This window comes from Artibeus jamaicensis, unplaced genomic scaffold, assembly GCF_021234435.1.
Source record: "Artibeus jamaicensis isolate MK-2021 breed Jamaican fruit bat unplaced genomic scaffold, CSHL_Jam_final contig_700, whole genome shotgun sequence".
Taxonomy (NCBI): Eukaryota; Metazoa; Chordata; class Mammalia; order Chiroptera; family Phyllostomidae; genus Artibeus; species Artibeus jamaicensis.
Window position 1 is genome coordinate 9,352,600 of NW_026521930.1, and position 26,870 is coordinate 9,379,469.

General features: G+C 52.8%; 1 protein-coding gene across 15 annotated transcripts in view; it reads right to left on the reverse strand.

The window, feature by feature from the left end:
• Positions 1-496: 496 nt before the first annotated feature.
• UNKL (unk like zinc finger) overlaps positions 497-26,870 on the reverse strand; it is a 51,847-nt gene continuing 25,473 nt past the window's right edge. For 8 of the 15 annotated variants that reach the window (XM_037157114.2, XM_053671616.1, XM_037157119.2 and 5 more), the window contains 8 exons: positions 26,390-26,475; positions 20,679-20,741; positions 13,690-13,867; positions 6,155-6,247; positions 4,563-4,790; positions 2,008-2,210; positions 1,658-1,912; positions 497-746 (listed from right to left, as the gene is read on the reverse strand). In XM_037157114.2, coding sequence (XP_037013009.2) covers positions 591-746; positions 1,658-1,912; positions 2,008-2,210; positions 4,563-4,790; positions 6,155-6,247; positions 13,690-13,867; positions 20,679-20,741; positions 26,390-26,475 — 1,262 coding nt within the window. In that variant the 3' untranslated portion in view covers positions 497-590. The other 7 variants (XM_053671617.1, XM_053671621.1, XM_053671618.1 and 4 more) reach the window with 7 other exon arrangements.

The following is a 26,870-nucleotide window of genomic DNA, read 5'->3' on the forward strand; positions in this document are numbered from 1 at the left end:
CATTTCTCCGGGTTGGGAAATAAAATTCCAATCAGGGTGCATGTGCACACGTTTAGGAATAGTTCCTTTCATAAAATTAAAAACATCTAAATGTATGTCTTTCAATAATCACTCTGCTATAAATATTATTTGTTTCCACTTCATTTAAAACCTATAAAAATCCTAGGCATTTCTCACTACTAGATAAATGCTCATTTCATAAGGACTAATTTCAGAATATGAAATCTAATCATATTTACTATACTATGAATTAACAATAAACTGATAAGAAATTTTTGAGTTCACAGTACACATACAAAGCTTCATATAGCGTATTAAAAAAAACATGAACCTAGAAAGCAGCTTCTAGCAACTTAGCTTGTCCATTTAAATTCCTCAATTTACAAAAGTGCTCGGCCGGGATGTGAGTTCCCAGGATGTGGTCACAGTAGTGTCAGGACCGCACACCCTGTGTAATTACTGTGCTGCCCAGGGTGGGTGCTGCGTGTCTGCCTTTGAGGTCTGTGAGAATACCACAGAGCCGTGCGTGCAGCTCAGAGCCGGGGTCCCGACGTCGGTGGCACCAGGAAGTGAGGCCACCATGGCTGCCGTCACCACTGGAGGGGCTGGCCCTCGCAGTAGGGGCACTCGGGTGCACTGGCCACACAGGACTCGCAGAGCACGCGGTGCTGGCAGGGCTGCAGGACGGCGCCCCGGGACTGCTCCCCGCATACCACACACTGCTTCGCTCGGAGCTGGAAGATCACCTGTGGGCAGGAGAAGTTGGTGGGTCACTGAGACCCCACCCCACCAATGGCCCCCAGTTTGCCCAAAAGTGATTCAAGAACGCACAAAGGTAACGGCCCCCTGGCTAGCACCAGAAGACTCAGGGCTGGGGTGGGACACCTGTGCCAGGGGTCACCCGAGGAACACAAAGATGCGGTTGGCCCTGCTTTTTCACAAGCCCCTCAAGCAAAGGACTAGCTCCTGGGAGACCAAGCCTGGGTGTGGCGGGCGGGCCACAATGCAGGCCTGTGACCTGTAGCTGGCAGCTGGTGGCTAGCAAGTGCCAAGATTTGGGCTTACTGGGACCCTGGTCCGAGACCCAGGCTTTTAGCCATAGCCTGGAGATAGCACCTCAGGTGAAGCAGGTGTGCGTTTTGCAGCCAGACCATGGCTGGTCAACAGAGGGGGGGGGGGTGCTGAGAGGCAGGGCTGTGGAACCTTCCGGATGCTCTGAATTCTGACAAAATGCCCCGGTGTGGAAGAATTTTCTAGCTGAGCTGGAAACAGTGGGTTTTGTGCTACTCCAGAAAAAAAAGAAGAATGAAATCAGGCAAGGAGGTGACCAGTGACCCTGGAAGGTGACCTCAGTAACATACCTCAGACATACACCATGGTTCCAACTGTGTGGGGCAAGAGGGGGTGTCCATTCTATCCATGAGGGCACAGGAGGGGATAAACGTGGGAGGTTCCAGAAAGGAAGGGCAGGGCCAGCCTGGCAGGAGAGGTGGGACACACACTCCCTGGAGCAGAGCATGAGCTGCCACCAGAGGAGTCAGATGAGAGGGACTCACATGGGAAGTGGCAGCGCCTGGCCACGTCCCAGTCATCCCCCCACACATGCACACTGCCAGGGACAGACGTCAGGCACCTCAGAAACAAACCCAGGACTCACCTCATCCACCGCCTCCAAATCCAGGCGCAGCTGACTCTGCAGCGAATGCAGCTTGGGCAGCGGGATGGCACCGATGTCGCTGCAGCCCCGCAGCCCAGGCAGTGTGGACATGCCCCGGCCTTCCAGCTCCTCCTGCAGCTGCCTGAACTGGGCCTCCACCTCCTCCTTCTTCTGCAGTGCCAGCTGCCGGGCACTGTCAGCCGCCAGTGCACGCTCCTTTGCCTCCTTGGCCTCCCGCTGCCATGCGTCACAGGCCTGAAACCCAGGAGGCTATAGAGGCTGGCGTGGGGGAGGGAGCGTCCTGAATGGGCAAGAGTCTCCCTGAGTCCCGGCCCCTCCCCAGAACTCACCTGCTTCACCTGCTGCCAGGACTCCTCCCACTGCCTGATCTTCCTCTTAGCTTCGTCTAGCTGCCGCCTGACCCGAGCTAGCTCAGCACAGCTGGGACTTGCACTCGCAGAGGACGCGGAGCCAGCGTTCAGAATGGGGGATGGGCTGGGAGAGAAACTGCCGGAAACAAAGTCCCAGATGCTCCCAGGGACACCATTCAAACCTGAGTGCGGAGGAGACAGGTGTCAGCCCCAGGCGTGCTGAGACATCACAGACGGCTCTCAGGCAGGCTCTGGGACCTCTGGGGCTCCACTGACAAGGCTGCTGCCCCTGATCTTCCACCCAGGCCCCCTTCCGGCCCCCTGTGGGGTTTAAACAGAAAAGAAATTCAAAGTTTCTGTGGCTGCCTCATGTGGAGCAGCACTTCTCAAACTCTGCTCCCAGGAATCCTTTACACATGTAGGATTTTGAGGCCCCCAAAGAGCTTTTGCTTAAAGAGCTCCCATCACAGGAAAAAGTGACCCCTGTTCACAGAGCCACATGCCACAACAACATGAGGTATTTGAGAAATGCATCATCGGGCAGTTTCGCCGCTGAGCACTGCGGGCTGCATTTACACAAACCTAAAACGGCCCGGCCCCCTGCACCCCTGGGCTCTAAGGCACAGGTGGCAAACGCAAGGCCTGCAGGTCGAATCCAGCCTCCACCTTGTTTTATCCAGCACCTTGTTTCTACCCAGCGGCAGCGCCGAGCTCCTTGCCCCTAGTTAAGCAGTAGTTACATTTACACGGTCCTAAAATCACATTGGGCCCTTTGAAGGCAACCTGGAAGCTGGTGTGGCCCCTGAAGAAAAGGAGTTTGACAGCCTGCTCTACGGTAGGACCTTCTGCTTTGAGGCTACAAGGCTGTATGGCGTGTCACTGTACCAAGTACTGTAGGTGACTGTAACACAATGGTCAGGTCTTGTATATCTAAACAAAGAAAAGGTACAGTAAAAATACAGTATAAAAGGTAAAAGATGAGCCCTGGCTGGTGTGGCTCAGTGGACTGAGTACCAGCCTGTGAACCAAAGGGTCGCCTGTTCGATTTCCAGTCAGGACACATGCCTGGATTAAGGGCTAGGTCCCCAGTAGGGGAGCGTGTGAGAGGCAACCACACACTGATATTTCTGTCCCTCCCTTCCCCTCTCAAAAAATAAGAAATTAAATCTAAAGAAATAATAAAGATAAAAATGATAACGCCTGTCCACGGCACTCACCATGAACAGTGGCTGCAGGACTGCACGTGGCTGTGGGTGACCGTGGAGGCCCAGGCTACTGCTGTGCACTGCCGCAGACTTTGCGAGCAGCGCCCCGCACGCCCTGCCCCGCTCCCTTCTAGCAGGGCCAGAAACGGAGCACCGAAGCTGCCGGGGCTGCAGGACTGACTGGAAACGTCAGGAAGAAACCGGTTGGGTGGGGCGGGCCTCACCACAATGGTGACAGCAGGAGGGAGGGACAGGCGGTCTGAGGGTCAGCAGGAATGAAAGTAAACGGGGAGAGGAAGCAGCACAGGGCTCTGCCAGGCGCCGTGGCTTTGGAATTGGCAAGTCGAAGGAACTCTGTGGTGTTCCTTTAAAAAAAGAGTGTCGAGCCCTGGCTAGTGCAGCTCAGCTGACTGAGTGCCAGCCTAGGAACCCAAAGGTCGCCAGTTGGATCCCCGGTCAGGGCACAGCCACTGACCTGTTTCAGCACAGGAGAAAAACATCCCTACCAAACCACATGCCCTTCCATCTCCCCCAGCAAGTTCGGCCCCATTGCAATCACACAGGACCCGTTCGTAAGATGAGGTCCCTTGCTGACTGAGAAGCTGGTATGTGGTGCATGACCATTTAGGAATTGAACAGGTATTTTAAAAATACGTTTACTCTTTTAGCCCTGGCTGGTGTAGCTCAGTGGATTGAGTGCGGGCCTGTGAACCTGAGTATCCAGGTTCGATTCCCAGTCAGGGCACATGCCTGGGTTGCAGGCCAGTTCCCAGCGGGGGACACACGAGGGGCAACCATACATTGATGTTTCTCTCCCTCTCTCCTTCCCTTACCCCTCTAAAAATAAATTTTAAAAAATATGTCTACTCTTTTAAAGTATAACAGGTTACATAAAATGACTTTTCCAGTGAAAGCGTCACGTAAAGCGAGAAACAGCACTGTTTTTTCTGTTTTCCCAAACCCGCCTGCTCCTGCATCCGGTCTCTGGCAGCACCGCGCCTCCCCTGCCTCAGAACTGCGCTGCCCAGGTTTGAGCCACGCGGGCCACACCGCGGTGCGGTCATGGCCATGTTCCGCACACCGAGGCCCAGAAGAGGCCGATGAGCACACCCTGTTTGAGCCTGAGCCCCAGGACATCGCTGTGGGACCAGCAGAGGCACGGGCAAGGGGTCGCCTGAGAGAAATGCTGAGACCCACACCACGGAGAGTGTACAGGGCAGTGTGGCGGAACGGGAGGGCAACGAAGTGGGGACAGCCACTCAGGCCTCGGTTCACCCAACAGCAAACTGTCACTATAGGGCGGCCCCTCCCCCGTGAACCCCAGCTCACCTAGGGAGTTGTAGGTCGAGGCTGAGGAGCCCAGCACCCTGGGCTCCGACTTGAGGGACGGTGGCTGCTGGGGGGGCGTCATAGCCGAGGAGACAAGAGGCCCGGACAGAGGCTGGGAGAGCGAGCTGAGCGGGGAGGTGGACAGGGAAGACGAGGAGTGCAGGGACGGGGAGCGGGCCAGGCAGCCTGGAATGGTGACAGGCTCTGAGCCCCCCAGCGACCTCTGACCTGCGCAGAGTGGAGGGGCCCAGTTAGTAATAGGCAGCAGCAGCCCTCTCTGCCCAGGAGACAGCAGGCAATGCCTCTGAGCAGGGGTGCAGCGGCTGGGGCAGGCGCAGACGGGGGACAGGGAGTCCCAGGCTGCAGCGACGATGTGCAGGTGCAGAGACAGAGCTGCCCCCAAGCTGTGATGTGGCCACAGCCCTCAACTGCTCAGACAAGAGGCAAGTGCACGGGACCCAGGGCTCAGCAGGGTTCCCACAGAGGCCGGACACCACTAGGCCCTGCCAGCCTGCCCAGCCAATGATGGCATGGCAGTTTCAATACTTTTAGGGTCACCCAGAAGTGGATGAATTTGTATTAATATCAGAAGAAAAAGATGAGTTTTTAGGTCAAAGGAAATGATTCAGTATACGAGGTCTGTCCAGAAAAAATTCCAGCCATTGTTAATATAACAAGAACAGTTTGCACTACATCAACGTAACCTGGCAGCCAAGGACAGTGGACTGGAATGCGCGTGCGTGAACAATGACAACTTCGCTGTACTAGTCAGTGGGGGTGGGGATGGTAGATGCCATTGAGTGAGCTTGTGCACTGTGTGGCTGTTACATTCAAAATGACTGAGTAGAGCAACAAATCTGCATCAAATTTTACATTAAACTTAAAACATTTCTCCACAGAAACTATTCAGATGATTCAGAAGGCTGCAGCTATGGGCAACTGGTGACTGGAAGCTTTGTCAGGACAATGTGCCTGTTCATGCATGTCTATTGCAGAGTTTTTTTGTGAAACATCTAATCACCCAGGTGATTCAGTACCTTACAGCCCAGTTTTGATGTCCTGTGACTTCGGGCTTTTCCCCCAAACTAAACTCACCTGTGAAAGATTTTTCAGACCATTGATGAGATTCAGGAAAGTATGATGGGGCAGCTGATGGTGACTCAGAGAACCGTGCGAGGTCCCAAGGTGCCTACTTTGAAGGGGACTGAGGCGTTATTGTCCCACATACAATTGATTGTATCCGTATCTTCTTCAATAAATGTCTCTATTTCTCATGTTATGTGGCTGGACACCTGGACAGACCTCGTATGTTAATACATCCATCTTCACGCCAATGCAGTGATTAAAGTACCTCAGAAGGCCAAAAAGGCTGGCCGTCCCTGCCCCCAAACCCGCACACTCCACACCGTTGGCGCAGGCACTGCCTTACTCAGGTTGGAGTAAACTGAAGAGGTGAGAGGCAGACCCTGCCAGGGCTGCAGGGGCCTGAGGGCGGGGAGGGGGCCTCTCCCACCCTAGAGCCACTTCAGTAGGATTCTTGAAAGGAAAGGCCTGGCTGGCCCGGGGCCACCTGACAAGAGCATCATTCTTACCAGTGGGTCGCAGGTCACTTCCGTCCTGCTCGTCCAGCTCCTTATCCAGGGGGGCGAGGCTTAAATCACTAAGATGCAGGTCTACGGCAGAGCCTGTCCAACAAGACACTGCGTTACTGCTCAGAAGCACAGATCACTGCAGCGGGGAGCATGCCTGGTCTGGGGCTGCAGGGACACCCCGCCTCAGGGCGGGGGGCCCAGAGCGCACCCCTGCCACAGCCCTGGGAGACTCACTCTTCCCCCAGAACCAGAGCCTCCAGGCACCCCTGAATCACATGTCGTGCCTGAGTCACAGCCTCACCTCACTGATGTCTGCTTTCTGCCTCGGATTTCCAATCACTGGGTGATGTTTCACCATGGAAATGTAACTAGTAAAGAAAATTCCGGGAGGGTCTTGTCCATGGGAAAACAGTTCACAGACAATGGTGTACGGATGCACTGGAACTGGCACAGGGACCACTGACCTCTGCACTCAGAGCAGGGAGATCCCCGTCTTGTTCTCCCCAACCTAGCACTGAGCAGGGTCCCTCCTATTTCCATTCTGTTCCACTGAGGCCACCAATGTACCCCAGGCACATCTGTTAACAAAACAGGAATGGAATGATGGGCCCCTTAGAGCTGGCCCCCCACTTCCCAAAGCCTTCCTCAAAAACGCTTTCTGCAGGAGGGCCCCCAACTCAGCACAGAGCAGGAAGCTGTCTTGGGGTGGCTGAAGTCAGGCTGGCCCGCCCCCAAAGTCAGTGCATCTCATGAGTTCCTGAGGTCATGCAGGGTCAGCTCAGGGAAGGCAAGGGCAAAGGACCCTAGGGAGATGGCCAGGGGAGGGGCAGCAGGCACTCCTGGGACACACCCCGTGAGCCAGAGCTGCTTTCCCCACCCAAAGGTAGGCCGAGTCCGCAGGAGAGCTTGGTGACATCGAAGACATAGCACATCGAAGTTCTGACGCTAAGCCCCGTTCTCCCCCAACCCCAACTCTGGGGATCCCCTCTCTCTCCCTACAGCATGCCCCCCGAAGCAGGTGGATGTCTCCTGTGCGGCTGAGCCCTGACCATCTGGTGGCCGAGGGCCCCCTCAGCCTCTTATGATGCTTGGCCAAATATACCAGGTCTCATTTCAAGAGGCCACAAAACCACCTTGCCCCAGCCACCAAGACAGACATCTCCACAGCCCAGGGGACACTCCATGGGGGCCCTGGTCAGACTTGCTGCTCCCGGTGAGTGAGCTGGGCTTCTGGAGGCTCCCACCTCTGCCCTGCCCCTAGCTGCTTGTTGCCAAGTGTCACAGAGTTCCCTAGAGCATGTCCTATAACCAGGTCAAAGCTGCCCAGAGACAGGAGTCCCTGCCCAGTCCTGACCACATCCCACACTTGGCTTTGCCCAGATTCCAGGCTGCATCAGAGGGACAGCCACGTCCCCTGGACAGGGTCATGCCAGGATGCAGTTTCGGCCCAGGCTGCAGGAAGAAGCTGTTGGGTTGGGGTTGTTTTAAACAACTGCACTCAAATATAAGAGCTGAGCAAAGGCTAAGCCAAGGAAGAGGATGGAAGTGTGGCTCAAGGAACAGAGGAACCCACCTGCACCGGGGAAAAGGCTGCTGCCTTTACAATGAGAGACATTAACTGTAATCAGCAGGAAATAGGGGATAACAAAGAATGTTAGTCCCCAGCACACACAAATCCATGGGGAGCCAGCCGTGGACACAGGCAGAGTAGACCTGGGGTCTCGCCCAGACTGGCACCCTAGGCTGCACTGCTCCTGCCCTGCTCAGCCCCTGTGGGGACCACACAAGTTGAGGGCAAGAGGGCTTCTCGCCGATGAGAGATGCTCCGGAGTGCACACCCGAAAGAAAACCACTGGTTCCAGCCTTTGTGGTGTGAGGCCCCGTGCACACACCAGAAGGCAGAAGCAGGGGGGATCTCATGTCTGGAACATGAGGGAGCGGCAAGGCCCAGGGCCTGCATCTGTCTACTTGTTTCATCATTGCTGCTTGCAGAGGCGACCCCAACCTGATCACACTTGGGGTCCAGGGCCCAAAGCAAAGGAAGGACCATACTCCACTGGTCAGAGAGGGTACTGAGCAGATACTCTGAAGGCCTTGGCTCCCTCCCACACCTGGAGAACTGAGGCCAAGCTGCCAAGTCACCTGGAGAGCACTGTCCTCCCCGCACTGTTGTCTGTCATCAGGCGTAGTGGGGAGGCACCAGGGCCCTGCCCACTCCCAAGGAGAAATTATTCACACAACTCTGATTGTCTTATCTGGAAAGGCAGTGAGCATTCAGGGGGCTCCATCACTCCCACTTCAACCAGGAGTCCCCAGATTCCATCTTGGGAGGCAAACAGGTGCTAAGGCTGTGACACTGGCCCTGCAGATGCCTAACTCTGCAAAGACAACTGTGCAGGGAGCAGATGCAGGCCCCAGGCTGGCCATGCCACAAGCTCTTTAGTCCCCGAGGAGGCCGTGGAAAGACAACACCGCTCACTGTGGCCTCCCGAATGTGACACCCACACAGCAAAGACAGCACCCAATGCCACAGCCAAGGACCAGGCAGTGTGAACATGGCCTGCTGCCACAGTCTGTACAGAAAAGCCTTCAGGGAGACCTGGCAGCGGAGACACACAGGGCAGTCCCGACCTCTGGCCCTCACTCTCCCTCTGCCTGCTCCCTCCCCCATCAGCGCTGCTGCTCAAGCCCTTCTCTGCTGCCAGTCTCTCTCTCGCCACAGGCAGCTTCTTCCTAACACCCAGAAGCACGAGGGTCTTTGCCTCTGGGGGCCGGCTGAAAACAAGCGCCACACACCAGACAGCTTCAAACACCGCAAATCCATTCTCCTAGCTCTGGAGCCAGAAGCTGAGATCAAGGTGCACAGGGCTGCGTTCCCTCTGGAGGCTCCGTTCTGCCTCGTCCAGCTTCGGCTTAGTCAGAAACCCTTGGCCTTCCTTGGCTGGTGGATGCATCACCATGTGGCTGGCTCTCCTCTGTCTGTCTCCTCCTTCCTAGGACAGCAGTCACCTTGGATTAGGGGTGATGCTAATCACCCCTGGTCACCTTGGTCATGCTAATGACCTCAGTTCACCTTGATTACATCTGCACAAACCATTTCCAAATAAAATAAGGTCACATTCCCAGGTTGGTGGCAGGGGGGCAGGTCTGAGGGAATGTTTTGGGGAAACATAATTCAACCCACAATAATGGGGATCAACCTGGTGACACCCACCGCATCTGATCCATCCCCTCCAGGAGGCTGTGCTCTGGTACTTGAATTAGCACCTCCCACAAACCCATAGCCCAGACCTCTTAGGACCCCTTCCACCGTCAGACCTGTGTCCTGTTGCTGTGAATTCCATGAAGAAGGTCCAGGCTCTTGCTCACACTCACTCTTCGGGTCACAACCACAGCCCTGCAGGCGCTGCAGCCCCATGTGCAAGCCTGTCCCCATTGGTCCACCCCTTCTTGCCATCCCGTTTCCAGTGTACTGTTCAAGCTGCCACCTGGGCCTTGCTGCCCAGCCCTGTGCCATGCTCCAAAACCCCTCTGGTCAAAGGCAGCCCCTGCCTGCTGTTGGTCCCTCTCCCCTTCCTCTGAGTCAATCTCTGGGCCCTTCCATGTTCAGACATACATGGTTTCTGGGGCGCTCACCCCCAGATGCCTCTCAGTATGGCTGCATCACCTCCTCTGACCAGGGAGAGGCCCCTCTGCTGTACTGGAGCCTTCTCCATCTGGGCACAGGTGCCTCCCTCAGGCTGATGAACTTGGGCCAACTCACTGAGCACGAGCCCTGTGGGAACCCTTAGCTCCTCCTCCTCCTCTTAAACACACATCAGTCAGGCCCCAAGCTCCAGCCATCTCTGCAGCTGCCCTTTCACCCCAACCTACACTGTCTCAAGAGTGATCTTGGCATCAGCCAACCCTGTCATGTCATGAGTCCGGCCTCCCCTGGCAGGCAGGACACTGTCTGCTCTACCCTGCCCCATCCTGCACCTGCCCCAAGCAGCCTTCCCACCCCAAACTGGCTCCTCCTTTGTCTGAAAGTCATGACACTGCTATAGGCTGCAGCCTAGCATGGCTTCCATCAGCCTCACTAGTCCTGGGAGAACTCCTGCTCAGCCTTCAAAACCCTCTCAGTCTTCCCCTACTCCATTCCTGCACCTTAGCCTGGACTATGCAGGTGCACTGAGCCAGGGCTGACTGACATGCACTCACCCACCCTCTAAGAACAAGCACCTGACCCCCCACCTCTTCACTCTGCCCTTTTTGTCAAAAGACAAAAGGAGAAATTGTCTTTTGGAGGCAGACCTCCAAAAGAAAGGAGGCCCAAACCCACCCTTTGTGAGCTGGCCCGGCATGACTGCTCAGCCCAGGGTCCCAAGCCACTGTCCTGGACATGCTGGTCAGTTGGGCCTGAAAACATGGGTCCCGCTCTCAGCACCTACAGCCCTGGGATCAGGTCAGAGATATCCAGTTTCAAAGCTTGCAGAGTTCCAGAAGCACTTTTTTGAATCAAAGGCACAAAGGCATGGATGTATGAGAAAGCAGACTGGACCGCAGGAGCCTTTCTCACCTGAAAGTGATTTATCTCCCTAACCCCACCCCATGACTCAGCACACAGGTGCATCCCTGCTGCCCTCTGAGGTGCAGAAGTGGCACCTGACCAACCAGAGCCTGCATTCACCTTACAAGGCAGAGGCTACTGCTGCCAGGATGTGTCCCGGCCCACTTTCTCAGGAGCAGGGCTATTGTCCTACCACACCTTGTCGTTCCCTGAGGTCAGACCCAGGTCTCCCGAAATATTCTTAGAGAAGAACTGACGTTTAAAGAGGCTTTAGCACTCAAAAGCCAGAAGTACCCGTGAACATAAACTGTGCCATCTGACCTAGAACCAACCTCGGCAAAATCCCAGGCACCACCCAGATGTTAAGGAGAAATTGTCTGGAAGCTGCTGAGTAATGGCCCTGGCAAAGCCCTGTTCCTGACGTGACACAGCACATTGGAGAGGCGCCACGGTCCCAGGGTCAGGGGACACACGGGGACAACAAACACAATGCACAGAATTAAAGGTCAGATAGGAAGACCCAGAGATCGGGTGGAGCTCCCCACGCCCACCTGGTCCGGGCAGTTCTGCCCCGACTACAAAACAGAGAAACACCTGGCACACCTGCTCACCCCGGCCGACAGCGCAGGCACAGCAGGCGATTCGCTGGTGAGACAGGAAACCGTCCTCTCCCGGGAGCAAGAGACCCACCTTCTCTAGGTGATGAAGGATCCGCTGCAGAAGTCTCGCGGCTGGTGCCCACGCAAGGACCAGAGAGCGCCTCTGCAGAGCAGGCTCCTCAAGAGGGCATATCTGCATTTACCTCACCCCGCAGCCCCCAGGAAAACTGCTACCAACCCCTGCTTTCACACCTGGCGCACGCACCGAGGACCAATACGAGAGGCATCTGGAGAAGAGGGGAGGCAGACCTGCGAAAGGGGAAAGTGCACGGAGGAGGGGGGTTGGGGAGACGCACCTCACTTGGGGTGCTAGCGCGTGGAGGGGGCGCACATGCGGAGGGGGATCGGTGCACCACACCTTGAGGGGGAGGACATACCACCCGCTCCGCAGCTTCACGTTAGACCACCCGCACCCGGAGCCGCACGGCTGAGGATGCTGACTCACGGTCTGCCGTCGCGGTGGTGCTAGCGCCACCGCCGTGGATTCAAATAGGGCCCGCGGCCCGAGCCCCGCCCATCCCGCGCCCGCCGCGCCCACAAGTGACGCAAGCCTCAGACGCGCCTCGCCCCTGGCCCCGCCCCCATTACGCAGACCACAGTCGGGCGTGGTTCGCCTGAGGCTGAGTCGAAGCCGACCCCGCGATGCGGGGGACTCAAGGTTCCTGCTGCCCTTTGCTGCCAGTCTCGCCCGGCAATGAACTCCTTCGGTCACTATTTTAATCTGAAACCTGTTCATATGAAGTGAAAGGCAAAGAAAATAAAATCTGCCAAATGGCCCTGAAATGACTCCATTAAATCCATTAAATGCAGAATAGTTGGAAAAGGCACCTATTTATTTTTAGTTTACTCTAATGAATAACTTTAAAAATGGATGTTTTAAGTTCAGTGCATTAGTAATGACGTAACCTGAATGAAACTGTACTAGAGGAGAAAACAATACAGTCTACCCCTGTCAGCATCCACGCAGGAGCAGTGGACACTGGGTCCTGGGAGTCCACAGTAGAAAGGGCCCTCCTGGGGTCAGAGGGCGGGTCTGAGCATTCCATTACTTGCCATAACTGGGGCAGTAGTAGGATATAACTTTACACGTGACCTCAGGAGGGTGAGCAGAGAAAATGCAAGGATGGCACTGATGGCAGGAGCTCATTGCCTTAGCAAGAGCAACAAAAACGTGCTACCCTGAACCTGTAAGTGGAGGCAGTGTTGATCCTAAAAAAATTCACCTCTTCACTTCCTGGTAGTTAGTTCAAGAAATGTTTAAGTCAGTGAAAGAGCCCACAACAAGATGGTTAGTTACATACTTAAAACAGGCCGAGAGACTGCCCCTTAGGTGCTATGACAATGGCTGGAAAAATTACTAGAAATTATGCTAACTCCAATTGTAAGCTATCTATCACCTGTCCCAAGAGGCCACTTTCAAAGCATAGATGTGCCTAGTTCTATTTTCCACTCAGGTGAGCAGAGCTGAATAGGAATTTCATTTTCCTGATTATTTTTTTTCTTAGGCTCAAATTTTACTATTACTACCTTTATATTGGAAAAAGTAAGCTTTATGTTAAAATTTTTTGCACTTACCCATAATGTTACAATTCTGTGCTGCCAGGCCCAGCCTCTCACTGGGTGGGCCCCCTCTCCTGCCAACAGCCACAGCCACACCCTCCCGGCCAACCCCCAGACAGAGAACTTGGAACCGCCGCAACACAGAGGCCTTCCTGGAGTTTCTCCGTACCATACAGAGATGAGGGTGAGGGTCAGCTTGGCAATGCAGATGGTCCCCCGCTGGTGCCAGGTGCCCCACTGCCCTGATGTAGCCTGATGTGGCCTGAGGGGGCCAGACACAGTCCACCACCCCCAGGATTGTATCCATCCTGCTCCCTGCACTTCCACGACAGCCTGACTCCAATCACATTGGTCATCAGTCCACAGACCCTCAATGACTCCTAGCAGCTAAGGACCCCCAATAATTGGCAGCCATGCCCACTGCCTTCTGGCCTCATCTGCACCCGTTATGATTCCCTACCTTCTGCTGCCCTCGCTGCCCCCAACTCCCATTTAAATTTCTCTAAAGCCTCCCATTCTCTGCCTTGCCCTGGGGCCTGTACCACTGCCCCCACCTGAAGGCATATCATCAGCTCTGTAGTACCAGGCTGCTGCTAATGCAGGTATTTCCACAACCACATGCAATACAGCCAAAGTATCGCACAGACCACCAAAATACATGTGGCTTTTCCACCAAAACTTGCATTCTGAAAGTATCCCTAAGTAGATTATTCTTCAAATGCTACAATGTTAGTGCTAAGTCAGGGAAATGAGAATCTTGGGCTTACCTGGGATGGACTCGAGGGCACCGCCAGTGGAGTCCAGTGGGTGGGCACGCGCCGAGAGAGCGGGCAGAGCGGTGGGGGAGGAGCTGCTGGAGCCAGCACTGGATGCCAGGCTGGAGGCCACGCTGGAGCTCACACTGGGAGCAAGCGGGTGAACCACTGTGAACACCGCTAGGTGGTTCTGTGCAAAGACACAAACAGGATGAGCAGGCATACCTACATGGACGACAGCAGCATGACCTAAGTACAGAGTCATGGACAGACAGAAGCATCAGCCGGCCTCTCTCCCCAAAGCAAAACATAAAGAAAGTGGACTGTCCCCCTAAACATCTAGTTATTTACAATGACCATGACAAGCATACCCACTAGCAGGATTGGGAACAAACACATCTGGAAAGTGTCTTATCGAACAAACTGCTCTGCAGAAAGCAGTTTTCAAAAGCAGGCATTCGGCACTAGAAAACAACCCACCAACAGACAAAACACAGCACCAGTCCCTTCTGAAAACACAGATGAAATGGTCCCATGACCCCATTACCCAAGAAAAGTAAAAAGTGGGGGCAAGTCACATTTTCTTTATATGATAGGTAACGGGTTAAGGGAAAAAGAGCTAGCCCAATCTCGGTGTGCAGGGTGCCATGCATGAGAAAAGCACTCGCTGAAAGCGACACAAGGTGGGGCTGCAAGCCAGCCCCCAGGTGTCTCTGCAAGGCAGACTCTGGAGTCACTCGGAAACCTGGAGTCAGAGCTCATTGAGGTGAAATAGTGTGAATATCTGAGTTTTGCTTTAAAATAACACAGGAGAAGCCATGGCTGGTGTGGCGCAGTGGACTGAGCACATGCCTGTGAATGAAAGGTCACTGGTTCATTCCCAATCACAGTACACGCCTGGGTTGCAGGCCAGGTCCCTGGTTGGGGGTGTTCAAGAGAGAACCAATCTCTCACACAATGATGTTTCTCTCTTTTCCCTCTCCTCCCCTCTCTCTAAAAATAAATAAAATCTTTTAAAAATAGTAAAAAATAATAATAATTCAGAAGAAGTTAACCTGAAGGTGGAGCAGCTACAAGGCCAATAAGGCAGGGAGTGTGGTTACTAGTTTGTCAGCTTCCAGGAAGCTTTCCATACTAAGGAGTGTTACTCTGCGTATTGTCAGACAGAAATCTAGCACAGGACAGCTTCTCAAAGCGAATGTTTCTTGGTGCTGAGGCATCGCTCCCTGGGTTCACAGGCCCCCAGCCCCCCACTGAGGCTGGAGAGCTCCCCCTGAGAGACCATGGGTCCACGGGTACAGAGACCCCGGGACTGATCGCCACTGCGTGTTTGTGGTTAAAATTTAAAAATAAGAACTCAAACTACAGAAGCCTGGAGAGCCTTCTTTCCCGACGCTTTCTGGGGTCACCCACAAGCGGGCTTTCCTGTCCCTCCAGCAGTGGGTGTGACCACAGGCCTCTCATTCCTCTCTCCCTCCATTGGGCTGTGTGTCATCCCAGGGGAGCCAGGAACCACTAACCAACCATGGACACTGCAGATGCTCCAGACCAAACCCCACACACTGAGCCTGACCCGGAGCCACCAGCCTGAGGCACCCACTGTGACTTTACCCGCACACGCCAATTCACACTGCAGGAGGAAGTGCCCCTGCGAAGACACTGGGTGACACTTTGTCCTGAAAATCAAGAACATCCTGGCAGGCCCTTTCGCGGAGGCCATGGCAGTTACAAACGTGCCAAGATGGGTGGAGCACAGGGCACCGTCACCAGGGGAGGCTGACGCACAATCACCACCCTCCATCTCTGTAACTTTTCTCTCTCCCCAAACTGACACTGCCCCCATCAACCACTTACTCCCCACCCCCACCTCCCCCAGACCCTGGCACCACCATCCTACTTTCTATCTAGAAATCTGACTCCTCTAGGGGCCTTATATGAATGAAATCATACATAACGTGGTCCTTCACGGCTTGCTTCCTTCACTGGGCACAGTGTCTCTGTTACGGACTGATGGCCTGTGCTCCTCCATGAGACATGTGTTGAAGCCCTAATGCCCCGTGTGACTGTGTGTGGAGATGGGGCCTCAAAGGTGGTGATTTAAGGGGAAATGAGGTCAGAAGAATGGGGTCCTCATCCCACAGGACTGGCGTCCTTGGAAGAAGAGCAAGAGACGCCAGGGAGGTGCACACACGGAGGAAAGAATCTGAGCACACAGCGAGATGCCAGCATCTACAGGCCACGAGAGAGGCCTTGGAGAAGCCAAACCTGCCCACCCTTTTGATCTTGGACTTGCAGCCTCCAGAACTGTGAGGAAATACATTTGTTATTTTAGCCAGCCAGTGTGTGGTATTTTGTTAATGGGAGCACTAGCTCATGGCCTTCAGGGTTCACCCATGTTGTAGATGCCAAATTCCCTTCCTTTTTAAGGTTGAGTAATATTCCACTGTAGGTGTGCACATTTTGCTTATCCCTTCATCCGTCCAGCACTTAGGCTGCATCTGCCTTTTGGCAATTCTAAATAATGATGCTGTAAACATGGGTGAAACAAGTATCTCTCTGAGCTACTGCTTTTAATTCTTTTGAGTATACGAGGTCTCTCCAGAAAAAGTCCAGCCGCTATTAATATAACAAGAATGGTGTGAGTAACATCCATGTCACCTGGCAGCCAAGGAAAGTGGACTAAAATGCTCATGCGTGAACAATGATGACTTCACTGTACTAGTCAGTGGGGGCGGTAGACGCTTGAGTGAGCATGTGTATTGTGTGGCCGTTCGATTCCAAATGACTGAGCAAGTGGAGCAACGAATCTGCATTGAATTTTGTCTTAAGCTTGAACATTCCTCCACAGAAACTATTCAGATGATTCAGAAGGCCGCAGCTGTGGGCAATGGTGATTGGCAGCTTCATCATGACAATGCGCCTGCTCATGCATCACGTCTCATGCAGAGTTTTTTGGAGAAACATCAAATCACCCAGGTGACTCAGCCCCTTACAGCCCAGATTTGGCAGCCTACGACCTCTAAATTTTCCCCAAACTAAAATCATCTTGGAAAGGTAAGAGATTTCAATGCGACTCGGGAAAATACGATGGGGCAGCGGATGGCAACTGGGAGAACTATGTGAGGTCACAAGGTGCCCATTTTGAACGGGACTGAGGAATCACTATCCTATGTACAATGTTTCTTGTATCTCGTATCTTCTTTAATAAATGTCTCTATTTTCCATATTACCTGACTGGATACCTTCTAGACCTCATATATCCAGAGGTGAAGTCACTCTATCACATGGTAGTTCTGTTTTTAATTTTTCAAGGAACCACCCTACTATTTTCTAATTCATTACAGCTGTAATTTCTCCACATCCTCACCAACACATTATTTATGATTTTTTTTTTCAATTAGTATGAAAGTCGTATCTCATTGTGGATGTTAGATAGACAAGGATCTCAAGGTCTGGGCAGTTCCAAATGTTATTTCTTGTTAAATGTTAAAATACAGCACAGTATTTTGCAGCTGCAGCAGGAAACAGGATGAGCTGAGGGGATCTCAAAGCATGAAAGGAGCCAACTGCAAAGAAGAAATCAGCACGCAATTGACTGGCAGTGCACGTAAGCAATGGCCAGGCCTCCCCTAGGGGAGCCAGAGCTTTGATATAAATCCTGTCTTTCTGACTTGCTGTCAAGTAAATAAAACTACTTTGTGACAACCACCCCACCTTCTTTGAACAGAGCACCCTAAGTGGTGAACCCTTGAGTTCGGGAACATATGTGAGCTGTCTTTCCCTGATGACCCAGGGTGTGGGGCATCTCTTCATGGGCTTATGGGCTATTTCCTTTGGAAAAATGTCTGTTCGAGTCCCTGGTCCATCTTCAGTTGGGTTTGGTGGATGTGGAGTTGTAGGAGTTCTTTGTAAGTTGTGGACACTGGCTCCTCACCAGACACAGGGTCTGTGGATGCTTCCCCCATTCCACGGGCTGCCTTTTCACTCTGTTGATGGCGTTCTCTAACACTCAAGTATTTAACTCTGATGATGTATAACTGATATTTTTTTCTCTTTTGTTGCCTGTCTTTGGGCGTCATGTGCAAGAAATCATCGCCAATCCCAGTGTCATGAAGCTTTTCCATCTGCATGTCTTAAGTAATAGGCTGGAGGACAGCAACTTCCACCGACACAAAACATTAGGCCGAAGGAAACTTGAAGTGACTTGGGGTCTCACTGGAGTGCTAACCTTGAAAGCTTGCATGTTGGCAAGGAAGCAGGTACCCCACGGTTTCAGGACGATGACTGTGCCTAAACACACGGCTCTCACGAGGGCTGTGCTCTGGAGCTGGCAAGGAGATGGGTCTGGCTGCCCAAGGCTGGGCCTCCCAGGTGGAACAAGAGCAAGTCCTGGGCTCCGGGCACACCAGACACAGCACTTCCTCGGGCTCTGCAGCCAGCACGGGTCATCACGTGGGCCATGACGGGCAACCCCACTCTGAGCAACGTTGGAGCCACCAGCAGGATAGTTGTTTTGCTCCACACCTTCCAACAAGTGTGGCCTGGTGAGCAGGGGGAACGGAGCATCCAGGAAGGCAGACGGAACTCGGGGCGGGCCAGACTGAGCAGGAGTTAAACCATCTCAGTTCACCAAAGAAAACTGGGCAGCGAGGCTCCTGGTGCTCCCCTCTCCGACCCAATGGCCAAGGCCGGAAAACAGGAGCCACTGCCGGGGCTGTCGAAGAATGACGCTGGGGACACAGGGTCCTGCAGCTGACACAGAGGAGATAGGAGGTCCTGCAGATAGAGTGGCCAATGCTGTCTTTTGGCCAGAGCAGCTTGGTGCCCACATACAGGGAAGGGGTCCCAGATAGCTGTCTGTCCGTGAGAGCACGGTGTCACCTCGGTGTACCCTTCAGCTTTTCAAACTGGGAAGATGCCTGGGCGCAGGGAGTAGAGGGTTGGGGTAGGTTGTGGGGAAAAGGCTGGGAACACTAGCCTCACCTAGAGACCCTTGGTGCTAGGTCTCCAATCCTGTCCCAAGTGGTGCTCACTGGCCCTGGAGCCCGGCTTCACGTTGGAAGGGACGGGGGTCTCTGGGCACAGGTGGGAGCCGGCCTGTGGATGAACTTGGCCAGTTTACTATCAGTGCCAAGGAGTGGGGCTGCTGCCACAATGTGAGGACATACCAGCGTGGGGGACAGCACGATGTCCCAGGGCAGCTCACGCACTGGGATTTCCCAGCCCTCTCCTAGGGCTTCTGGACCCTGGCCTGGGTGGGGTCCCTCACCGTGCGACTTGGGGAGTCTGCCCTCCGGCTCCTTTCCAGGCCCTTCTTCAGCAGCCCTGACACAGGCAACATGCTACCTTACTGCTAAGATTTCATGTTTCAGATTCTTAATGAACATCTTGTCAATTTCATCTATGGAGAAAAAAAAACCATCACAAAATAACTAAGCTGCATTTTCACTTTCGACTATCCTGATTTCAAACATGTGTTTCAGAAGCTCCTAATAGAACATAAGTGACTGAGTGACTTGCTCCAGAGGAGAAATCTGCAGGGAGGTGCCTGGTGGGGGCGGGGGTTGGGGGGGAGAACATCGTGTACCCAGAACACCAGGAGAGAAAGAAAGGAGAGGTGCTGCCCATTCAGTAATTTAAAATAAAGATCATTACAGAGACCGCCACATCCCAGCTGTCCAAATGTTTACATCTCTGCCTTGTTACAGTGATGGATAAAAATAAGTTTTCAGCCTAGCTGGTGTGACTTAGTGGATTGAGTGCCCGCCTGTGAACAAGGCGTTGCTGGTTTGATTCCCAGTTGGGGCACATGCCTGGGTTGCAGGCTGGGTCCCCCATTTGGGGACGTGCAAGAAGCACCCACATGTTGATGTTTCTCTCCCTCTCTTTCTCCCTCCCTTCCATTCTCTAAAAATAAAAATAAAAAAAGTTTTCAGTCCTTAGGGCAGCAATGGGGTGGGGGTGAGGGGAGAATTGTTTCTCAAAACAAACAAGTAGGTTTGAACAAGCCCAACGCTGGGGTGGGCAGGACAGAGAAACAGACCCCAACTTTGCTGAAGCCTCAGGGCAGTGGAGGCTCAGCTGGAAGCGCCCCACTTCGCCTCACCAAGGAGGGCGAACAGTTAACAAAACCTCAAAGAACATGCTGACCATTATCTCAGATGTAACAATACGTTGTGTGACCTAGAGAGACCAAGCCAACTGTCTTGGATGCTGTCTGGGCTGAACTGTGCCCCTGACCCTCCTGACCCCAGAACCACTGAATGGTACTATACTTCGAAATGGGATCTCTAGCAAGGAAATAGTTAAGATGAGGCCATTAGGGTGAGTCCTAATCACTGTGACTGTGTCTTTATAAAAAGGGAAAATCTGGAGACAGACAAAAGAGAGAAGACGAGAGGGGACGGGAGAAGACAGTGTCTACAGGCCCAGACCAGAGGCCTGGGGCAGATCCTGCCAAACCTTGATCTCGGACTTCCAGCTGCAAGGGAATGAACTGGGTTGTTTAGGGCCCCGGCCCGTGGGGCTTTGTCACAGCAGCCCCAGGACACTGACCCAGAGGAGCTGTCTTGCTAGTCTTACTTTCCTGAGGAAACTTTCAAAGGTTTGGGTTTTGTTTTTTTCAATGTCTAGGCAGGCCTCATTTTATTGCGCTTCACAAATGTTGCATTTTTTTGCAAACTGAAGGCAAGACCCGCCACCAGCAAAGAGATTATGGCTCACTTTGTTGCCACACTCGCTGTACTGCAGCAGCCCGGAACCGAAACTGCAGTATCTCCAAGGTCTGCCTGCACGACACTGTTCTTTTAAGCATTTTAAAACAAAGGACACATGGAACAGACAACTTGGAAGAGGTAACTAAAAACACAGTTATATTACATGTGCGCATTAAGTAGGTCACTATGTGTCAGGAGTGAGCATGACTGAGTAAGTTAGGAAGCCGTGGCACAGGCCGCGGCCCACGCGCTCCCGGGGCAGCTCAACCCTGCCCAGGGTGGTACCTGCTTGCTGTCGTGCTCACTGGCTTTCTGGCCGCCTTCAGCAGGTGAGTCCCTCCGCTTTGTCTGCAACAGAAAAAGGAAACAGTTGGTTCAAAATATACAGCAACCTAAGCTTTGCTCAGAATGTAGAAAATGACATGTACTAAAGTCTCATAAAACAAAAAAGGCATTCAAATCGGCTAGCAATTCGTCAGTTCTCCTGAAGTCCACTTCTTCCACTGGGACACTGATCTTTGACCTCCGGCTTACTCTGTGTGAAGGTAGCAATGAGCTCTGCTACCCCACAACCAACCCTCAACGTGCCCTTCACCACAGGGAGGCCCCGAAAGAGCTGGGCAGTTCTGGAAATACCAACACCTGAGACAAAGAATGATTTATGGCAGTTCCCTCTCCTAGCCCTTGGTGAAGGTGGCTCCCCTACCCTCCCAGGAAGGCGATACCACCTCTTGTTTCATTAAGATTTTATTTATTTTTTAGAGAGAGGGGAAGGGAGGCAGAAAGTGAAGGCAACGTTGAACAGCTGCCTCTCACATGCTCCCCAACTGGGGACCTAGCCTGCAGCCCAGGCACATGCCCCAACCCGGAATAGAACCAACGACCTTTTGATTCACAGGCTGGCACTCAACCCATGGAGCCACACCAAGCAGACACCGCCTCCCAGCCACCTCAGACATCATGACTCGGGAGACTGCAGGAGGCTAAGTCTGCGTGACGCTCCTGATGGAACAGCCCTGGCCTTCCACCATCGTCTCAGATCTACCCTCACACAGCTCACCAGCCCAGAGGCAGAAACCCCTCTGGTCTCACCGGTTCTTTGGGTCTTGACCTCTTTTCTGAGAAGGACTTCATATGTGTTAGGTAATAAACTTTTTCTCCTGTTAATGCATCTTTTGTCAGTTTAATTTTCAGGGCCCCAGTCCCTGAACCTACAAGGGTGGAAGGAAAACTGTTTTTCCTCTCCTATGCATATAAAAACCCTAACTCTGTTGAGCTGCCCTCTGGGGTAACTGTGCCCGAGGATGGCTTTGCCCGGAGCTCAGGGTCTCTGCTCCCTCAGGACAAACATAAGCACCAAAACTGCAGACCAAAATGTCCTTCGGGTCTGAGGAGTGTTCTCATTTTTATGCCATCTTACATGTGAATTTGTAGTGGTGGCTGAGGTCACTGTGGCCTTTGTGGTGGTGTTGTTTTCTGGATCTGCAGAAGTGAGGCAGGACAGTAAAGAGCCAAGAAAATTCCTCAACAAGTAGAAGAGGGAACTGAGACAGACAGCTGAACATACTGGCTGAGCAACTTGGAGCCAGGTCACCTCCCTAAAGACAATATCTGAGCCTCAGCTACAGGCCCGGAAACCAGCAGACCAGGTGGCCGAGGCTCAGACCACCTGCAGTGACGAACAACCCCCCCCACAGTCACTGACCAATCAATCAGTGAGTCCGCCACCCTGACAAGGCACACCTGGAGAACTGAGGCATATTCTGTTGAGACTCCCCTGAAACCGCAGCAGCCCACACCATTCCCCTTTCCCTCTTCTTCCCCACAGGCACAGATCTCCTAAACTATAAGGGATCTCAAGACTTGCAATCAGGGGAGCCATGGGCGGCGGCGACTGTCTCAGATTAATCCCCTGAACCTGCCCCAAGGCCCCTTCTCTCTGACTTCCCAGTGAGTTAAGGCAGCTCCCCCCACCCCCCCTCCTGTTGCCTTTTTAAAAAAATTTTTATTTGATTATCCATTACAGTTGTTCTATTTCCCCCCTTCATTCCCCTCCACCCTGCACACCCTCCCCCACCATTCCCCCCCTTTAGTTTATGACCACATGTCTCAAGTTCTTTAGATTCTATATTTCCCATACTATTCTTGCCCTCCCCCTATTTTCTACCTATCGTCTATGCTACTTATTCTCTGTACCTTCTCTCCCTTCTCCTCCTCCCACTCCCCTGTTGCTAACCCTCCATGTGATCTCCATTTCTATGTTTCCACTCCTGATCTAGCTGTCCTTTTAGTTTGCTTTTGTTTTAGGTGTGGTTGTCAATAACTGTGAGTTTGCTGTCCTTTCACTGTTCATATTTTTTATCTTCTTTTTCTTAGGTAGTCTCTTTTACATTTCATATAGTAAGGGCTTGGTGATGGTGAACTTCTTGAATTTGATCTTATCTGAGAAGCACTTTATCTGCCCTTCCATTCTAAATGAAAGCTTTACTGGAAAGAGCAATCTTGGTTGTAGGTCTTTGGATTTCGTGACTTGGAATACTTCTTTCCAGCCCCTTCTTGCCTGTAAGGTCTCTTTTGAGAAATCCACTGACAGTCTGATGGGAACTCCTTTGTAGGTGACTGTCCCCTTATCTCTTGCTGCATCTAGGGTTCTCTCCTTCATTTTTTTTCTTCATTTTAATATTGGCTAATGTAATTATGATGTGCCTTGGTGTGTTCCTTCTTGGATCCAACTTCTTTGGGACTCTCTGAGCTTCCTGGATTTCCTGGAAGTCTACTGCCTTTGCCAGATTGGGGAAATTCTCCTTTATTATTTGTTCAAATAAGTTTTCCACTGGTGGCTGTTCCTTTCCCCCTTCTGGTACCCCTATAATTCAGATGTTGGAGCATTTAAAGATGTCCTGGAGGTTCCTAAGCCTCTCCTCATTTTTTTGAATTCTTGTTTCTTCATATTTTCCTGTTTGGTCATTTTTTTCTTCCTTCTGGTTCACTCCCTTGATTTGAGTCCCAGTTTCCTTTCCATCACTATTGGTTTCCTGTGCAATTTCCTTCATTTCAATTAGTATAGCCTTCATATGTTCCTCTAATTTGTGACTAAAATCAACCAGTTCTGTGAGCATCCTGATCACCAGTGTTTTGAACTCTGCATCTGAAAGTTTTGCTATTTCTTCATCACTTAGAGTTATGGGCTCTGGGGCTTTGAGATCTTCTTGAGCCATTCTTGGTCTGTTTGCGCCCATTAAGTATGAAGAGCAGAGCCTTAAGTGTTCACCAGGGCGGGGTCGCCCAGGTTGCTGGGTTGTGATGCTGTATGTGGGGGCGGGGTCAGAGTGGGGAAATGGTGGCCCCCTCTGCTGCCTCTGGATGCTGGGGCCTGCTCGGTCCCGTCTCACTGTCCACTCCCTCTCTGGTCTATCTGCGCACGAATTCGAGACCACAGTCAACCCGCACCCTCACCCTCCCTGGGTCTGCCCGTTGCAACCCCACGCTTGGGATCCACGCTGCCCTGCACCCTCCCTGGGTCTGCCCATTGCAACCCCACGCTTGGGATCCACGCTCCTGAGTCCATCTGACCGAGTTTTCCTGTGCAACCCCGCTCCTCCAGCTGCTGGCTTCACCCCTCTTACTGGTCAGGCTGAAGCATTTGTTGTTAACAGACTTCCGAAAAGTTCTGTTTTCGGTGTTCTGGCTGTGTTTTCTGTTGCTAATATTTAGTTGACTCTATACCTGGTTGTGTGAGAAAGCCCGGCACATCCACCTGTGCCTCCATCCTGGCGGAAGTCCCTGTTGCTTCTTCATGCCAAGCTTCTCCTTATTTTACCATCGCCAGCTTTGACAAGTGTTCCCTCATAGTCACCTGGACTTGTGTTTGAAACCTTTCCTGTGTGAAGCCGAAACACCCACACAATACCGCCTGGCCCCAAGCAGCCCCACCCAGGGGCAACCCCTCACCCCCACCCCCACCCCCGTCTGTAGCAGAAGGAATGAAAGAGCTTACTAAGGGCAGGAGAAGACAGGTGTCAGCGCAGGGGCTGACAGGGCCCTTCCCCTTCACTCATCGCAGAAAGCCTGCTGGGCCCCACCCTGAGGTCAGCCTGCTATGTCTGGATTCCCTGGGTTTCTCTAAGGCCGGAAGTGACCTCTCACTGCAGATCTGGGTGAGGGACTCCAAAACTGCTGATCAAAACCTGAGCACCAATCCCATTTTAAGACTAAGTTGTGAAGAAACCTTATTATCCTGAAACAGCTCTGCTTACCTTCAGAAAGCAAGTCCCGACCCCAGGCAGGCGCACAAAGCCCCCTGCAGTGGAATCACACCATCCAGGCCTCTCTCCTGCTACTCCTTCCCACTGCCCTCAGGCTACAGGGAGCAGGGGCAGCTCACGCTCTTGGGCCAGCAACACCCCATCACACAGGTGTGTGTCCTGTCACTAGAACAGTGTGTGGAACACTCAGGCAGACGGGAGGACCCAGGGAGCAGCCCACTCGGGCAAGCCACTGTAAGCTCTTTGCTTATGCTCAGCTTTGTTGTTGAGGGTGACTGAGATTCAGATAATTGGAAAGGGAAGCTACCTTCCATGAAAGAGCTTCTCTGGGACATCAAGATCCACACTGAGGTCTGACATTAAGGTCCCTACTGAAACCACATGCCCCCACCTGGATGCCTGAGCCCAAAAGAGCGGCCAGAGCTCTCCCGAGCACCTCGGCTCCCTGCACATCTTCCTACACACTTGACATTCACTCAGCTATCTACTGACAGCGCCACCAAGCAGAGCTAGCCAATTTCGATGCCTCAGTCACCCAAAAGTCTTGATGTTTCATACTCAAACAGTTTGTTCGACTCTTTTGAATAAACATTTCTTAGAGAGTTTTAACTTCTTCCTCAACTTTCACTCCTGGCCCTCAGGTCCACGTGAACTGTCTTGTGGAAAGACAACCAGTGCCCAGTCCAGTCAGACAGGGGTGGCTGCACGCTGAGAATGTACAGGTGCCACTTTGAAATGATTAATTTCAGCCCTGACCAGCATGGCTTAGTGGGTTGGGTGTCATACTGCAAATCGAAAGGTCCCCAGTTTAATTCCTGGTTGGGACACATGGCTGGGTTGTGGGCCAGGTCCCCAGCTTGGGGTGCAAGAGGCAACCAATTGATGTTTTCTCCCTCTCCTTCTCCCTCCCTTCTCCTCTCTCTAAAAATAAATAAGTAAATCTTTAAAAAAGACTAAATTTGAGTTCTGGCTGGTGTGGCTCAGTCGGCTGGAGCATCATACACCAAAGATCTGAACCCTGCCCCCACTGTCTCACTCTGCCCTCAACAACTGAGGGTTCCACCTCATCGGGGCCATCGGCTCCCACAAGGGACCCCCTCAGTAGCTCGCTCTCCCAGCAAACCTCCAGGACCACCCTGACTGAGACCCCTGAGGGTGCTCACGCCTAGGACTTGCCCATGCCAGCCTCGGCCTGCCCTAACCAGCACCGTCCCTCCCAGGCCGCAACCCGCCCTGAGACGACCCCCCCGCCTGAACTGGGGCCCTTTCTTCATGGTTGGCCCAAGACTATACCCTCACACACAGTCAACTTGCCAAAAGCAAGGCCCAAGCCAGAACTCAGCCAAGATTCTTTGAGAGTCTTCTAGGAGCCACCAATCCACAGGCGGCCTGCCTTCAAGACATCACCCAGAAATCACAACCGTCTGCCCTTATAGTCCGATTAACACCAAAGGACAGCCCTGGCCAGGTACTCAGCTGACACCTGGTTAGAAGCGTTGTCCCAACACACCAAGGTTGTGGGTTTGATCCCCAGTCAAGGCACATATAAGAAGCAACTAATGAATGTATAAATAAGCAGAACAACAAATCAGTGTTTCTCTCTTTCTCTCTCTCTCTATCCACCCCCACCCTCTCTAAAACCAATTTTAAAAAATAGAAGAACAACAAGAACAAAAACAAAAGACAGCAGGCGGCCAGCCAGGCGCCTTCCTCCGGACGCCACCCACTTACGTTTCCAGGGGGTGCGCAGCTGGCCACGGAGCTGCTGGTGGGGGTGAGGTCTCGGCAGCCCCAGTCACTGGCTGTTCCCAGGTTCTCTGCAGAAAAGGGAGAAGCGGGCCTTGAGCAGCTGTGGGCTGCACAGGGTCTCTGGTTAAAGGGTCCCCTACAAACCAGGAAAAGGGCGCGCACTGGTCTCACGCCAGCAGACCCTCCCCAGCAACAGGCGAGGGGGCATCTGAACCCCCACGGGAGCCATCACTGCAACGTGACCTTCAAATCTCAGGTGTGAGACTGGGATGATTTGAAGATCAGAAAACAATGTAAAATTTTAATAAGAAAAGCTACCCTCCCCATTTTAAAAAATCAGAAAGTAAAATTAGAGTTGCCAACTATACTCACAAAACTGGAACCTAAACTCAAAAGCTCTTAAGAAGTCCTCGGAATACCGGGGAAAGGCCAAGTCTGTGTGCATGTTCCCACCACCAAGATT